This window comes from Paramormyrops kingsleyae, unplaced genomic scaffold (genome assembly GCF_048594095.1).
Source record: "Paramormyrops kingsleyae isolate MSU_618 unplaced genomic scaffold, PKINGS_0.4 ups57, whole genome shotgun sequence".
Taxonomy (NCBI): Eukaryota; Metazoa; Chordata; class Actinopteri; order Osteoglossiformes; family Mormyridae; genus Paramormyrops; species Paramormyrops kingsleyae.
Window position 1 is genome coordinate 4,366 of NW_027325995.1, and position 17,936 is coordinate 22,301.

The 17,936-nt window shown below is 40.1% G+C and overlaps 3 protein-coding genes across 3 annotated transcripts; 2 read left to right on the forward strand and 1 right to left on the reverse strand.

Annotated features, from left to right (window-relative positions):
- Positions 1-1,224: 1,224 nt before the first annotated feature.
- Positions 1,225-3,510, reverse strand: LOC140586429 (uncharacterized). Its single transcript, XM_072708263.1, has 3 exons — positions 2,727-3,510; positions 2,490-2,635; positions 1,225-2,383 (listed from the first exon to the last, which is right to left on the reverse strand). Exons 1-3 carry the CDS (start codon positions 2,962-2,964, stop codon positions 1,691-1,693), a joined length of 1,077 nt encoding a protein of 358 aa, XP_072564364.1. The 5' UTR covers positions 2,965-3,510; the 3' UTR covers positions 1,225-1,690.
- A 1,230-nt stretch (positions 3,511-4,740) lies between these two features.
- Positions 4,741-7,052, forward strand: LOC140586427 (uncharacterized). Its single transcript, XM_072708261.1, has 3 exons — positions 4,741-5,559; positions 5,649-5,794; positions 5,901-7,052. Exons 1-3 carry the CDS (start codon positions 5,322-5,324, stop codon positions 6,591-6,593), a joined length of 1,077 nt encoding a protein of 358 aa, XP_072564362.1. The 5' UTR covers positions 4,741-5,321; the 3' UTR covers positions 6,594-7,052.
- A 2,371-nt stretch (positions 7,053-9,423) lies between these two features.
- On the forward strand, positions 9,424-15,704 carry LOC140586422 (uncharacterized). Its single transcript, XM_072708258.1, has 4 exons — positions 9,424-10,110; positions 10,470-10,511; positions 12,335-15,001; positions 15,675-15,704. Exons 3-4 carry the CDS (start codon positions 12,335-12,337, stop codon positions 15,702-15,704), a joined length of 2,697 nt encoding a protein of 898 aa, XP_072564359.1. The 5' UTR covers positions 9,424-10,110; positions 10,470-10,511.
- The last annotated feature ends 2,232 nt before the right edge of the window (positions 15,705-17,936 follow it).

Consider the following 17,936-nt stretch of genomic DNA (forward strand, 5'->3'; position numbering starts at 1 on the left):
ACATCCCCCTGTCGGCGAATGTCTACTGAGCTTAAACAAGAGAAAGGCGTCTTCGCCGATATGCCGAATTAATGCTTAACCAGCTTATCCCTTTATGAAGTTAGTTTAGTCTAAATTAATAAATTCCACAGACTTAGCTCTTAAAGCATATAGCAGCAAACCTTTAACATACAACTAAAAACACCTTCGGCTGACAAAGAGCATATGATAACCCAATTAAAAAAGTAATAAAGTACAACTCCGACACTGACCAAAAAGCAATCATTTGCGTCCGTTTGCGGTAAATCCCTTGTTGTAAACAATAACTACTAATCGAATTTTAATAACACAGAAGGATTCAAAACATCAAGATTTCAAACATCGCCTGGCTGTTTCAGAATGCTTCGTTTTTGCTTAACCCGATAACATGTCTTATTGTAGGCAGTCCGGGCTAAATGTTAGTAAACGAAAATAAAGTTTATTTATTTAAAACTGAGGTACGCCTATCTAAAACATTAAAACTGGACTGCATTATGCGTTTAGTTTCGGTCGCAAACCTACAATCGATTTGTACGACAGACACGCGTATTTAATAAACGCTTCCCAGCGATTATTAATTGCTTTTGTAAAACCAAGACTGAACTGAGAATGATACTAAAGAAACCTTAGCACAACTTAAACCATCTAAAAACAGAAAACACCAAATCGTAAACAAACTACAGTTAAAAAGATCTGCCGTCAGACAATATTACAAATACACTTACCTCTTGCAACGCCAGCAGCAAAATCTAAAATACAAGCCTTGTATAGCGGACACCTGGAAGCGGTCACGTACAGTACGGCAGCCAATTAGAACCGTAAAAACACGTCCCCCTGTCGGCAAATGTGTGTCAATATGTTGTAATTACATATTCTAAACTACAAACATTTTCTGATATATTAGACTGTGAAACTAACATATTTGGCAAGCTTGTAATAAGTGTAGTCTAACAAAATACAATTAAGCAAATCGCCTGCACTGTTCATTAGCTCAGAAAATGCGGGCTTTGACACAATTTAATGTTATGAAAATGCGCTATACAAATGAACAGTATATTTTCATGAGAGGTCGATTTGGCTACATACAGTATGTATATGCTCTCCTCTCAATAAATAGAACATTTTAAATCATAATGAAGTTCACAAACAAACATTCCCATAGTACGATTTGCCTTTAAACCCAAACAACTTCAAAAACATGAAACATTCACAGTCAATTTGACGTGGTTTTACTTTATAACACATAAAACACAAACCAAAATACAACCGAATTCGCCCTTCTCATGTAATACAAACTGTCATGTCACAAATAAATAGGTCAAACAAGAAGTAATGTACAGTACAATTAGTAGTCCCATACTACTGCCATTTACACAAACTTTATACAAAAAACTTCAAAACTTCACGCTCACAGCAACAGTAATGTACAGTACAAGTAGCCCTATACACCTGCTATTTACACAAACTTTATACAAAAAACTTCAAAACGTCACGCTCACAGCAACAGTAATGTACAGTACAAGTAGTCATATACTACTGCTATTTACACAAACTTTATACAAAAAACATCAAAACTTCACGCTCAGACTGTCAGAGCAACACAACAAACATATTAAACTAAAAACAGAACACGCTAATACAAAACAAACTACTCCGGCGAGTCATCACATCTCTAGCTAGACGAAGGGACTGCGCTATCTGCAATGTCTACAATAGAAGAAACGTTGCATTCGTCGTCAAAAGAGAACTGAAGGCATTCCTCAAAAAGAAGATGCTCTTCAATAGCTTCCTCTTTGTCCATTAATGATGTTATATTCCGTCGTTTTAAATAGTCCACCAGAGTACAGTGTCCGACAGTCAATGTATAATCTGCGCCGTCATCATTTTTCACTTTTAAAGTTCCGCGTAATACTTTTGAAAATGCCCCCGATTTCTGCAGCATCCTGCAGCTCTGGCATCGTGCAAACCTGCTCTGGCTGTCCCAAGTATCCTGCCGGCTTCCACACAGGGCACACTTCAGGCTTGCCTTAATCTCAGCTCCACATATGGAAGCCTTCACCGTCACAACCGATTCCTCTTCTTGTACAGCGTCCGCGTCTCCCACATCCAAATCGCAGATCTTCTCAATCATGCTCTCTACGGTTGTTGTTAGTTCCACTTTCCCTTCAAAAACTCTAGTCGAAAGCTCCGTAAAGACGTAAGATGAGTCAACCTCCACGTCATGGATCAGTCTCTCCCAAACGCAAAGACTCATCTGGGCAGTTCCATCAAAGACTGTGAATCTCTTCACCTCTTTGTCGCTGCCTCTAATGCTTACAGTTTTCTGCAATGACGCTGCCACGACCTTGGCTTTCACCAAAGGCACCTATAGGAATGAACACCAGTCATTACTTTTCTAAACTTCTCATCCAGAAATAGCGAAATTTTACAAAAGGTGTACATTGTCATTGCAAACTTATTCTTAAACGCACCTTCTTGCCTGCCGGCAGAGCTGTGACATCAACCAGTGTCTGCCTAACGGGTGCTGCAGGTTTCCGAAAAGGAAACGTCACCTTCGTTACAGACAGCTCGGTCAACTGGTTCCCCATCACGTCGAAGTCAGACGTGCCTTTAAAACCTACCAAAAAAAAAAAAAAACCAACAGACATTAATACATACTCAGTAACAACCATGTCCTGGAAAACTGTGCTCTGTAAAGCAATACTTACTCAAAGCCTTTCTGACATGTGTCAGGCGTATTGCCGTGCCATTATCTGAAGCTTGGCTGAACAGCGCACGCTTTCTCGGACTGAAGATGGTCACATCGTGAAATTCTTCACGTCCAGTCTGTAGTACAGCATTAAAAAAACCTCTGTTTTTAGTGGTGAATTTTAATGCTGAGATAGAGTGGATATAGCCACTGACTACGTCTGTGTCCATCCTCATTTTCTTCGCTGGAGTCTCCATGTCGAAAAAGCAATTAGAAAAACATGCAAAACACCCCAATATATATACTGCTGGGACATGCCATTAACCTCCCCTTATTACACGACTCTCTGGAATGCTTGATTCTGATTGGTCAGGTGAGACATTTGCAGGTTTGTTCTTTTCAAATAATAACCGCTCTTTTCAAATAATAACCGCTCCAAAGTAATAACGCATAGCCGCTACTACTTGTATGTTTAAAATGTTAGTCACGTCGTACTATATCGTTTCGCCGAAAGATAAAAATGTTAATTTAAAACAAATATGCCAAGAAAATGTTTCAAATTCATATTCATATATTGTCTCGTGTAGAGTTAATGTTGTCTACACTGACTATAATTTATGTTTTTGTATTTGGGTACATATGTTTGTTCCTTATTTTATTTTTCCTTATTTATATAATTCTCTATGTCCGACATGGGGACTGCACCTAATTTAGTTGTACTTGTTACAATGACAATAAAGTTATTCTGATATTCATGTCCAGTTTTTTTCCTTATGTGGCAAGTAGCCATGTAATAAACTGGATAATGTACAGGCAGCCGGTAATTATCGCGAAATAAGCCCCGACAGTGTGATACAAGAAGCGGAGAGTCTTGTATCACACTGAAGGGGCTTATTTCGCGATAATTACTGGCTGCCTGTACATTATCCCTTACTTACACGGCTACTTGCCACATAAGGAAAAAAACTGGACATGAATATGAATTTGAAACATTGGCGTCGGGTCCTGATCACACGGTCGGGGCTTATTTCGCGATAACTACCGGCTGCCTGTACATTATCCCGCTTATTACACGACTCTCTGGAATGCTTGATTCTGATTGGTCAGTTGAGACATTTGCAGGTTCGTTCTTTTCAAATAATAACCGCTCTTTTCAAATAATAACCGCTCCAAAGTAATAACCCCTAGCCGCTACTACTTGTATGTTTAAAATGTTAGTCACGTTGTACTAATTATCGCGAAATAAGCCCCTTCAGTGTGATACAAGAAGCGGAGGGTCTTGTATCACACTGAAGGGGCTTATTTCGCGATAACTACCGGCTGCCTGTACATTATCCCTTACTTACACGGCTACTTGCCACATAAGGAAAAAAACTGGACATGAATATGAATTTGAAACATTGGCGTCGGGTCCTGATCACACTGTCGGGGCTTATTTCGCGATAACTACCGGCTGCCTGTACATTATCCAGTTTATTACACGGCTACTTGCCACATAAGGAAAAAAACTGGACATGAATATCAGAATAACTTTATTGTCATTGTGACAAGTACAATGAAATTAGGTGCAGTCCCCATGTCGGACATAGAAAATTATATAAATAAGGAAAAATAAAATAAGGAACAAACATATGTACCCAAATACAAAAACATAAATTATAGTCAGTGTAGACAACATTAACTCTACACGAGACAATATATGAATATGAATTTGAAACATTTTCTTGGCATATTTGTTTTAAATTAACATTTTTATCTTTCCGCGAAACGATATAGTACGACGTGACTAACATTTTAAACATACAAGTAGTAGCGGCTATGCATTATTACTTTGGAGCGGTTATTATTTGAAAAGAGCGGTTATTATTTGAAAAGAACGAACCTGCAAATGTCTCAACTGACCAATCAGAATCAAGCATTCCAGAGAGTCGTGTAATAAGCGGGATAATGTACAGGCAGCCGGTAGTTATCGCGAAATAAGCCCCTTCAGTATGATACAAGACTCTCCGCTTCTTGTATCACACTGTCGGGGCTTATTTCGCGATAATTACCGGCTGCCTGTACATTATCCAGTTTATTACACGGCTACTTGCCACATAAGGAAAAAAACTGGACATGAATATCAGAATAACTTTATTGTCATTGTAACAAGTACAACTAAATTAGGTGCAGTCCCCATGTCGGACATAGAGAATTATATAAATAAGGAAAAATAAAATAAGGAACAAACATATGTACCCAAATACAAAAACATAAATTATAGTCAGTGTAGACAACATTAACTCTACACGAGACAATATATGAATATGAATTTGAAACATTTTCTTGGCATATTTGTTTTAAATTAACATTTTTATCTTTCGGCGAAACGATATAGTACGATGTGACTAACATTTTAAACATACAAGTAGTAGCGGCTATGCGTTATTACTTTGGAGCGGTTATTATTTGAAAAGAGCGGTTATTATTTGAAAAGAACAAACCTGCAAATGTCTCACCTGACCAATCAGAATCAAGCATTCCAGAGAGTCGTGTAATAAGGGGAGGTTAATGGCATGTCCCAGCAGTATATATATTGGGGTGTTTTGCATGTTTTTCTAATTGCTTTTTCGACATGGAGACTCCAGCGAAGAAAATGAGGATGGACACAGACGTAGTCAGTGGCTATATCCACTCTATCTCAGCATTAAAATTCACCACTAAAAACAGAGGTTTTTTTAATGCTGTACTACAGACTGGACGTGAAGAATTTCACGATGTGACCATCTTCAGTCCGAGAAAGCGTGCGCTGTTCAGCCAAGCTTCAGATAATGGCACGGCAATACGCCTGACACATGTCAGAAAGGCTTTGAGTAAGTATTGCTTTACAGAGCACAGTTTTCCAGGACATGGTTGTTACTGAGTATGTATTAATGTCTGTTGGGTTTTTTTTTTTTGGTAGGTTTTAAAGGCACGTCTGACTTCGACGTGATGGGGAACCAGTTGACCGAGCTGTCTGTAACGAAGGTGACGTTTCCTTTTCGGAAACCTGCAGCACCCGTTAGGCAGACACTGGTTGATGTCACAGCTCTGCCGGCAGGCAAGAAGGTGCGTTTAAGAATAAGTTTGCAATGACAATGTACACCTTTTGTAAAATTTCGCTATTTCTGGATGAGAAGTTTAGAAAAGTAATGACTGGTGTTCATTCCTATAGGTGCCTTTGGTGAAAGCCAAGGTCGTGGCAGCGTCATTGCAGAAAACTGTAAGCATTAGAGGCAGCGACAAAGAGGTGAAGAGATTCACAGTCTTTGATGGAACTGCCCAGATGAGTCTTTGCGTTTGGGAGAGACTGATCCATGACGTGGAGGTTGACTCATCTTACGTCTTTACGGAGCTTTCGACTAGAGTTTTTGAAGGGAAAGTGGAACTAACAACAACCGTAGAGAGCATGATTGAGAAGATCTGCGATTTGGATGTGGGAGACGCGGACGCTGTACAAGAAGAGGAATCGGTTGTGACGGTGAAGGCTTCCATATGTGGAGCTGAGATTAAGGCAAGCCTGAAGTGTGCCCTGTGTGGAAGCCGGCAGGATACTTGGGACAGCCAGAGCAGGTTTGCACGATGCCAGAGCTGCAGGATGCTGCAGAAATCGGGGGCATTTTCAAAAGTATTACGCGGAACTTTAAAAGTGAAAAATGATGACGGCGCAGATTATACATTGACTGTCGGACACTGTACTCTGGTGGACTATTTAAAACGACGGAATATAACATCATTAATGGACAAAGAGGAAGCTATTGAAGAGCATCTTCTTTTTGAGGAATGCCTTCAGTTCTCTTTTGACGACGAATGCAACGTTTCTTCTATTGTAGACATTGCAGATAGCGCAGTCCCTTCGTCTAGCTAGAGATGTGATGACTCGCCGGAGTAGTTTGTTTTGTATTAGCGTGATCTGTTTTTAGTTTAATATGTTTGTTGTGTTGCTCTGACAGTCTGAGCGTGAAGTTTTGATGTTTTTTGTATAAAGTTTGTGTAAATAGCAGTAGTATATGACTACTTGTACTGTACATTACTGTTGCTGTGAGCGTGACGTTTTGAAGTTTTTTGTATAAAGTTTGTGTAAATAGCAGGTGTATAGGGCTACTTGTACTGTACATTACTGTTGCTGTGAGCGTGAAGTTTTGAAGTTTTTTGTATAAAGTTTGTGTAAATGGCAGTAGTATGGGACTACTAATTGTACTGTACATTACTTCTTGTTTGACCTATTTGTTTGTGACATGACAGTTTGTATTACATGAGAAGGGCGAATTCGGTTGTATTTTGGTTTGTGTTTTATGTGTTATAAAGTAAAACCACGTCAAATTGACTGTGAATGTTTCATGTTTTTGAAGTTGTTTGGGTTTAAAGGCAAATCGTACTATGGGAATGTTTGTTTGTGAACTTCATTATGATTTAAAATGTTCTATTTATTGAGAGGAGAGCATATACATACTGTATGTAGCCAAATCGACCTCTCATGAAAATATACTGTTCATTTGTATAGCTCATTTTCATAACATTAAATTGTGTCAAAGCCCGCATTTTCTGAGCTAATGAACAGTGCAGGCGATTTGCTTAATTGTATTTTGTTAGACTACACTTATTACAAGCTTGCCAAATATGTTAGTTTCACAGTCTAATATATCAGAAAATGTTTGTAGTTTAGAATATGTAATTACAACATATTGACACACATTCGCCGACAGGGGGACGTGTTTTTACGGTTCTAATTGGCTGCCGTACTGTACGTGACCGCTTCCAGGTGTCCGCTATACAAGGCTTGTATTTTAGATTTTGCTGCTGGCGTTGCAAGAGGTAAGTGTATTTGTAATATTGTCTGACGGCAGATCTTTTTAACTGTAGTTTGTTTACGATTTGGTGTTTTCTGTTTTTAGATGGTTTAAGTTGTGCTAAGGTTTCTTTAGTATCATTCTCAGTTCAGTCTTGGTTTTACAAAAGCAATTAATAATCGCTGGGAAGCGTTTATTAAATACGCGTGTCTGTCGTACAAATCGATTGTAGGTTTGCGACCGAAACTAAACGCATAATGCAGTCCAGTTTTAATGTTTTAGATAGGCGTACCTCAGTTTTAAATAAATAAACTTTATTTTCGTTTACTAACATTTAGCCCGGACTGCCTACAATAAGACATGTTATCGGGTTAAGCAAAAACGAAGCATTCTGAAACAGCCAGGCGATGTTTGAAATCTTGATGTTTTGAATCCTTCTGTGTTATTAAAATTCGATTAGTAGTTATTGTTTACAACAAGGGATTTACCGCAAACGGCACGCAAATGATTGCTTTTTGGTCAGTGTCGGAGTTGTACTTTATTACTTTTTTAATTGGGTTATCATATGCTCTTTGTCAGCCGAAGGTGTTTTTAGTTGTATGTTAAAGGTTTGCTGCTATATGCTTTAAGAGCTAAGTCTGTGGAATTTATTAATTTAGACTAAACTAACTTCATAAAGGGATAAACTGGTTAAGCATTAATTGGGCATAGGCGAAGACGCCTTTCTCTTGTTTAAGCTCAGTAGACATTCGCCGACAGGGGGACGTGTTTTTACGGTTCTGATTGGCTGCCGTACGTGACCACATTCCCCCGCCATAGCAAGGCTTGTCTTTTTGATTTTGCTGGTCGCGTTGCAAGAGGTAAGAATATAGGCTATGTAATATTGTCTGACGACACATCTTTTTAATTGTAGTTTGTTGACGACTTGCTGTTTTCTGTTTTTAGATGGTTTAAGTTGTGCTAAGGTTTTTTTTAGTATCATTCTCAGTTCGGTCTTTGTTTTATAAAAGCAATTAATAATCGCTGGGAAGCATTTATTAAATACGCGTGTCTGTCGTACAAATCGATTGTAGGTTTGCGACCGAAACTAGACGCATAATGCAGTCCAGTTTTAACGTTTTAGTAGTTTTAGAGCGCCTGTTATTACTTAGGTATTATCTGCGGTTTAATTGACTATAGGCCTACTCGGTGAAGACTAAAAAGCGGGCAAACAGTGAAATATAGCCATGAATATAAATAGTTTTACGAACGGCTGCGGTCAGTTTCAGAAAGCAGCATTTCCTCTTTCGCTGGATTGCTTGTTGTTGGATTTTAGATAGGCGTACCTCAGTTTTAAATAAATAAACTTTATTTTCGTTTACTAACATTTAGCCCGGACTGCCTACAATAAGACATGTTATCGGGTTAAGCAAAAACGAAGCATTCTGAAACAGCCAGGCGATGTTTGAAATCCTTCTGTGTTATTAAAATTCGATTAGTAGTTATTGTTTACAACAAGGAATTTACCGCAAACGGCACGCAAATGATTGCTTTTTGGTCAGTGTCGGATTTGTACTTTATTACTTTTTTAATTGGGTTATCATATGCTCTTTGTCAGCCGAAGGTGTTTTTAGTTGTATGTTAAAGGTTTGCTGCTATATGCTTTAAGAGCTAAGTCTGTGGAATTTATTAATTTAGACTAAACTAACTTCATAAAGGGATAAGCTGGTTAAGCATTAATTCGGCATAGCGGCGAAGACGCCTTTCTGAGGCGGACATTTTGTTTAAGCTCAGTATAGACATTCGCCGACAGGGGGATGTGTTTTTAGGGTTCTGATTGGCTGCCGTACGTGACCGCTTCCCCCCGCCATAGCAAGGCTTGTCTTTTTGATTTTGCTGCTAGCGTTGCAAGAGGTAAGAATATATGTAATATTGTCTGACGACACATCTTTTTAATTGTTGTTTAAATTGTTGTTTGTTGACGATTTGCTGTTTTCTGTTTTTAGATGGTTTAAGATGTGCTAAGGTTTTTTTTTAGTATTCTCAGTTCGGTCTTGGTTTTATAAAAGCAATTAATAATCGCTGGGAAGCATTTATTAAATACGCGTGTCTGTCGTACAAATCGATTGTAGGTTTGCAACCGAAACTACTAACATTTAGCCCGGACTCCCTACAATAACACATGTTATCGAGTTAAGCAAAAACGAAGTATTCTGAAACAGCCTGGCGATGTTTGAAATCCTTCTGTGTTATTAAAATTCGATTAGTAGTTATTGTTTACAACAAGTGATTGTCAGCCGAAGGTGTTTTTAGTTGTATGTTAAAGGTTTGCTGCTATATGCTTTAAGAGTTAAGTCTGTGGAATATTAATTTAGATTAAACAACTAACTTTATAAAAGGATAAGCTGGTAAAGCATTAATTCGGCATAGCGGCGAAGACGCCTTTCTGTGGCGGACATTTTGTTTTCGCGGCAGACATTTTCTTTACGCTCAGTAGACATTCGCCGAAAGGGGGACTTGTTTTTACGGTTCTGATTGTCTGCCGTACGTGACCGCTTCCAGGTCTCCGCTATAGCAAGGCTTGTGTTTTAGATTTTGCTGCTCGCGTTGCAAGAGGTAAGAATATATGTAGTATTGTCTTTGTGCCATTGCACTACTAAGAATGGTACAGTGCAAAATCTGTCTGTACGTTTATGGGAAGTTTATCATGCAGCTGCATATACTAATGAAATGTATGTACAAATGCACCTGTCAATCATTAACTGATGCATGTTGTCTTTGTAGACTGAAGGGCTGTGATATCACAGGAATCAAAAGTAAATATTTTTAGGGTGATGTCTATCAGCAATCGTGTTTGAGGTTTTCTTAAGTTGAATAACATTGAAAGGTATATCAACTTTACATGGTGTTTTCAATGAAGGTGACTGTTGGCAAATGTTTATGAAATGAAACTTGTGTGTCACTTTTCTCTGCAGAGTTGTGCTGGACTGCCACCCTTGAGGAGAAAGTGATATACGGTATGCTTTGTGTACTTAGACAACATACACTGACATACACTGTGTGCAGAATTAGGCAAGTAATATTTCCGGAGATATTTCTTGCCAACAGTTGGGCAGAATTATACATTCTGAAGTTTTTCTTTTGCTCTAAGTAAATGTACTTAGAGAAAATGTTACATTATAGTTTCACAAAGGAAAATAAAAGAAAAGCACTTCTGTGGGCACAATTATCAAGCAATCAGAAACTAAGTGGATTTTTTTCACTTAACTATCAACAGAAATAATAATGAAATTGTCTGAAGTCTATATAAGGAACAACGAACGTCACCAAGTTTATTGTCCTGTATCGTCACCTTTATTCTGAATGACCATCATCAGCCTGTTTGCCATTGAACCACCGAAGTCTTTGTTTTGATCCTGTCTTATATTAGCCACGTCAGCTAGGACCGTGTCCCAGATGCTGATCTGAGAAGTGTCCTGCTTGCTTGGTAAATCTCATACTTCACTCGGGCTGTGTAGCTCTTAATGGGCGTTGAGTCAGGCGATGATGACAGCCTGGTCATAAGTCAGTGACCTTTTTTGTCTAATCTATGGAATACTTTGATGCATGGGAAGGGGCACTGTCTTGCATGCATATCAAGGAGACAGGCACTGTTGTGCATGAATATCATAGGAAGGGGCAGTGTTCTGCATGCATGTCATAACATTTTTGAAAGCTGCTGAAATTTCCTCTAGAAATTGGCAGTAGTTAATTTTATACCACCTGGAAGTCTGAAAGAGCCAACAAGTTCATCACTGATAACTGCAGCCCACACCATCACTTCTCCACTGCCCTGTGGGTGCTCGAAGAAGATGACCATCCATGGACCTATCCATCTGCTACAAGAGTCACTCTCACCTCATCTGATTTTTTTCACAAAACCTTTATAAAATCATTCTTGACATGTCTGTGTGCATTCTTGACTTTTTAGCTTGCATACCTTTATTGCGTAGAGCTTATATTACAGCAATTCTGATCCTAGTGATTTCATGTAACACACTACAAAGTGCTTCCAGAGCGTTCAGATTGCAGTTGTTAAAAGTGGTGGCATTTGATTCTAAAGTCTTCTTTTTAATTGAACACATAACTTTGGCAGTTATTTTGTTGCCTCGCTATATGCTGCTTCCATCCTCTTTGTGTGTTGCCCACAAAACAATCAATTGTACAATAATTATGTTTTGAATGTTTAGCAGGTTTGGTTATTTCGACTGGCACTTTAATATTTTGATTTTCTTCTGTCTGCAAGGTGCTTTTCTGGCCCATTTCAGTAATCATAAACATGCTTCATTCTGCATAGGAAAGTATGTTTTCCTGTTATCAAAACAAAGTACTCAGATCAAAAACCAAACATTTTGCCATTTTTAAACATTCTGTTTTAGGTTCATCTGGACTGAAAACATTGGTCGACAAGATACAAATAAAGTACATGCCTAATTCTGCACACAGTGTACATATCACAAACGTGGGTCAGTTAGTGTTGAGGTGAAACTTTTGTGTGTAATGCAGATGTGACAGGTAAGTGTTTTGTCTGATTAAAAAAAAAACATAAGTCATGAGGCATATTTATTTTAGGATAATGAGTGTAATGGTTAAAATTCAGTTTGTAGGTTGTGTAACTTCCAGACAGTTGCTGAGTCAGCTGCATCACTGACTTACTGTAAGTGGTGAGAAAGCTGTTAGTGGAACTGCTCCTGATTGATGTGCACTATGTATACACATTTGATGGCTTTGTGACAACATCAGTGCAAAGTACAGTTGCAAGCAGGTGTGCTTCTCCCCCCCCCCCCCCGTTCATCTGCAGATGCCTCGCACAAAGGCTTCCCGGCGTTCCGCAGCAGCGAAGAAGAGGCTGTTGGACCGGCAGCGAGCTCCTGATAGTTTTGATGTGGCTATGACTGATGACGGGGTTAACCCGTTTCCCCCCTCTCGGAATACCAAAACGGCGATGACTGTGACTAATCGGACGAGCCACAACCAACGGACTGACCCCGCTGCTGCTGCCGTCCATGTCGTGGCTATGACTGATGACGGGGTTAACCCGTTTCCCCCCTCTCGGAATACCAAAACGGCGATGACTGTGACTTTCCTGACGAGCCACGACCAACAACCTGAGCAGGCCGCACAGCAGCGGCCTGTGTCCGTCATGGCTATGACTGATGACGGGGTTAACCCGTTCCCCCCCTCTCGGAATACCAAAACGGCGATGACTGTGACTTTTCCGACGAGCCATGACCACCGGGTTCCCGCCCTGGGTGCCATTTGTAGGACCGTCGACGAGTTCTGTATGCCTTTTCTTGATAAAGATAAGGCAAGGACGGACGAGGTACTGCAGCCCCCTCATAAAAGAAAGGCTGCAAAGTGGACTGACCCCAAAAGTGAACCAGAATGTGAACCAGCATGCGAACTTGAAACAAAACTTGAAACAAAACTTGAAACAGAACTTGAAACAGAACTTGAAAGTGAACTTGAACTGAGAAATACCCTGGCAGTGCCAAACTATTACCCAACCGTGGATCAACAACAGCATGTGAACCCTGTAACTATCTGTGTATCTCCTCATTTTCCTCAGGCACGTGCAGTGAGAGGCTCATTCCATCAAGGACACCCACGATTTGGAGTCAACAGTAACAAGCAATGTGTTGCTAATAGTTTGATTGCTATAGTAACGTGTAAGGTAAAGAATGTTTTAACCTGGTCAGTCACAGACATTGATCAAGTGCTGCTGAAAGGAGATGACCTCTACACTACCATCAGAGATGCTAGGAGAATTGGAGATGCTTCTGGGTATCTGTTAGTTAGAGATCTACCAACAGAGTACACATTGAATGGTGATAAATATGAAATAAACTACCATGATGACATGTTTGTTGGCTTGTTTGGTGTCAGTGAATATGGAGATATGGGTGACATTTTCATGTCAGCTGATGCAGCGGTAAGAAGAGTATTCTCACAGTATGATGCGTGTCTTTTTACTCTTAAAGTAAATACATGTGCCATCATTAAGCAAGGGTCATGGTATGTGGTGATCGACTCCCATTCCCGACGAGGAGATGGAGCAAGCGACGCATCAGGCAGAAGTATATTGGTGTGCCACTCTACCATAGATTCTTTGCTAGACCATGTGGATACCCTAGGACTATCTTTAGATGCAACAGGGGAACAGTTTGAGATTACAGCTGTGAGTGTGACTAGTCGAAGCATCCTGCACCAGCATCCAGATGGCAACTGCCCAGCCACCAGCGTCAACCAGCTTACCAGCATGTCAGGCCATCCAGACGGTAAGTCCTCAGTCACCAGTGTCAACCAGCGTACCAACATATCAGACCATCCAGACGACAACTCCTCAGTGACCAGAGTCCAGCAGTTTGCCAGAATGTCAGACAGCCAATATGGTGTGGTAAGGCCAAATGTGACACATGGTACAGACCCTGAGGTTGATGTCCGTGTGAACAATGAAGGTGATGTAGTTTTTATCAGTGAGCTACGCAGTGAGCAGTTTCTGTTCAGTCCTTTGACAATCCAGCAGCAAAGAAGGCTTTCCTGTAAGCTTGGTGTGGTGTACATTGATCATGGCCATGTAAACATGGATGCAGAGTTTCCAATGGGTGATCCTTGCAGAATGGTGCCAATCACTGGTGATGGCAACTGCTTTTTCAGATCTCTGGCTTTTGCTATTACTGGAAATGAGAAAGAACACAGGAAAATTAGGTGTGCTATTGTTGCTCACATACTAAGAAATGAATCCAGGTATGTTGCTTGTCTTAGAGATGGTCACTCTTCTGTCACTGAGTATGTCACTGCATCACGGATGAAATATGTTGGTACTTGGGCATCTGAGGTAGAGATTCAAGCTGCCGCTGATCTGCTTGGTGTGGATATTTTCACATACTCTGACAACAAATGGTTGAAGTACTCCACATGTATTGGTTCTGATCAGAGAGGTATATACCTGAAACATTGTAATGAGTCACATTATGAGGTTGTAATTTGTGTGAAAGGGCATGACACTGAGGGTTGTGCAACACAATGCTCTGAAATCGATAACACACCATCTGAAATGGCATCAAGTCGACGAAAACTTGAACGAGAAAAAAGACGGTATGAAGTAAGTATGGTGTACAAGGAGGAACAACTTGAGAGAAGCATAAAGCGCTACCGTGAGGATGAAGTGTACAGAGAACATGTTAAACAGTCAAGTATAAGTAAGTATGCAACAGATATGGGGCACCGCAAATATGTACAGCAGTCAAGTGTGAGCAAATATGCAACAGATGATAGACACCAGCAACGTGTAAAGCAGTTGAGTGTGAGCAAGTATGCGACAGACGTTGAACACCAGCAACGTGTGAAGCAGTCGAGTGTTAGGAAATATGCCACAAATGTTGAACACCAGCAATGTGTGAAGCAGTCAAGTGTTAGGAAATATGCCACAAATGTTGAACACCAGCAACGTGTGAAGCAGTCAAGTGTAAGTAAATATGCCACAGACATTGAACACCAGCAACGTGCGAAGCAGTCAAGTGTAAGTAAATATGCCACAGACATTGAACACCAGCAACGTGCGAAGCAGTCAAGTGTAAGTAAATATGCCACAGACATTGAACACCAGCAACGTGCGAAGCAGTTAAGTGTTGATAAATACAAAACAAACAGCGATTTTGCTACTGCAGTAAAAAAGAGAAATGTTGAGAAACGAACTAAGCAGAAGGATAAAAGAACAGATATTGCGTATGTGATCGAACAATTTGGAGAGAAAATAAATACAGGCCCTGTATACATTTGCTCAGTTTGTCATCGAATGTTGTTTAAATACCAAGTTGTGATATGCAGAAAAGATGAATACCTAAAAAAATCACAAGGAGTTGCATTACTGGCAATGCAGTGCATAACTGACACATACTTACACAAATGTATAGATACTTGTTCTGATGATTGTAGCAGTCTGTTGGGCCCTACAGGTTCATTATGGATTTGTCACACATGTCATAGAAAGATTCTTGATGGGAAAATGCCAGCAGAGAGCGTTGGAAACTGTCTAGCTCTAGACCCAGTTCCTCCTGAGTTGCAGTGTCTAAATACTCTGGAACAACATCTGATTGGTATTCATATTCCTTTTATGAGAATTGTGTCTTTGCCAAAAGGTGGACAAAATGGTGTTCATGGTCCTGTGACTTGTGTCCCGTCAAGCATTTCGAATGTAGCTGAATCTTTACCAAGAGTGAATAATGATGACCTTATGATCCGTGTGAAGTTGAAGCGGAAGTTAACTTACAAAGGGCATTACAAATATGAATTTGTGCATCCAGAAAAAATAAAGAAGGCTTTGGTGTATCTTACAGAGAATAACAAATTTTATAGCAATGTGCAGTTCAATGATGACTGGATTAATCCCCTGCAGAAAACTGAAGTGCCTGGTGATGTAAGTGACATACATGCAGATGAAGAGCGTAATGAAAATAACATGGAGGATGAGGAGATGGATGAAACTCTGCATGATAGACAACAACATGGCATGCACATGGATACGTGTCTTCAACCTGTCGACATAGCACAAGAGGTGTTGGATCAACACTTTGATGGAATCATGTCTATGGCACCTGCAGAAGGAAACAACCCAGTGAGGCTTCTAACTGATGAGTCAAATGAAGCTAAATGTTTTCCAGTCCTTTTCCCAAAAGGAACAGGCACTTTTCATGACAGAAGGAAGGGAAAACTGACACTGTGTAGGTATTTAAATACAAGAATTCTTAATGCAGATGGACGTTTTGGGAAAAACTTGGACTATATATTTTATGGGCAGTATTTGTCTGAGCTTCAGCAGGTTGTGTCAAATGTGTCAATTGCTGTGAGAAAGGGCTATGATGCACGGGATAAGTGTCCTGTCACATCAGAAACTTTGACAAATAAGGAGTCTCTACAAAAGATGTTCAATTTTGATGAAGGTTATAAATTTCTAAGACCAATCAGAGGCACCCCTGTTTTTTGGCAAAGTGTTCAGAAAGATCTGTTTGCAATGGTAAGACAGCTTGGTATTCCCACATGGTTTTGCTCATTTTCTTCTGCTGATTTACGCTGGAGAGAACTTATGACAGCAATCTTCAAACAAGATGGCATAGATGCATCAAGTGCTGAGCTTGACTGGTCAGAAAGGTGTGCACTGTTGAAAAACAATCCTGTGACAGCTGCCAGAATGTTTGATTATCGATTCCACTGCTTCCTAAAAGATGTCATCATGTCAGAAGCACAACCCATTGGCAAAATAGTTGATTATTTCTACAGAGTAGAATTTCAGCAACGAGGATCACCTCACACTCACTGTTTGTTTTGGGTGGAAGATGCGCCTAAGGTTGGCAAAGATGATGAAGATGAGGTATCAGCTTTCATTGATCAATATGTGACATGTGAAATGCCAGAGGGTGACGATGAAATGCATGAAATTGTATGTAGTGTACAGCAACATAGTAAGAGGCACTCAAAAACATGCAAGAAAAAAGGGAAAACTTGTAGATTCAATTTCCCACGTCCTCCAAGCAACAGAACATTTGTGTCATCATGCAAAGTTGGAGATGGTGAGACAGACGGACAGCCCCTGAAAAAAGAAGTAGCAGACGCTATCATGAAAAAAGTGAAGGATGCTGTACTAAACCCTGAGGCCAACTATGACTCTGTTGATTCCTTATTTAGTACAATTGGTATCAGTCAGGACATATTTCAGGCTGCGTACTCAAGAATCACAAAGAAAACTACCATTGTTCTTAAGAGGAGACCATGTGAAGTGTGGGTCAACCAATATAACAGAGACCTTTTACGCTGTTGGAATGCAAACATGGACATTCAGTTTGTGGTTGATGCATATTCATGTATTGTGTACATCATTTCCTACATTTCCAAAGCTGAGAGAGAGATGGGACTGCTACTGGCAAATGCTCAGAAAGAGGCCTCCCAGCAAGGTAACCTTGATGCAAAAGAAGCTCTTCGCCAACTTGGCAGTGTTTTCCTGCACAATCGTGAAGTTTCGGCCCAGGAAAGTGTTTATCGTCTGACTAACATGAGGTTGAAAGAGGGATCACGAAAGGTGCAGTTTATCCCAACCGGAGAAAATGTGGTAAAAATGAGCCTTCCATTGAACATCATACGGAAGAAAGCTGAGTGTGAGAATGAGGATGAACAAGGTATTTGGATGAACAGTATCACTGATAGATATAAAGCCAGACCAGAAACAAAAGAGTTTGCAGTAATGTGCCTGGCGAGATTTGCATCTGAGTACAGAATACTATGTAAGTCTCAGAGCTCATGCCCTGGAAGTGTGCAGTTGGACAGAAAATTAGGATTTGTGAAGAAAAGGACACGCACAGAGGCAGCCGTTGTTCGGTATGCTCGCTTTTCACCCACAAAGGACCCAG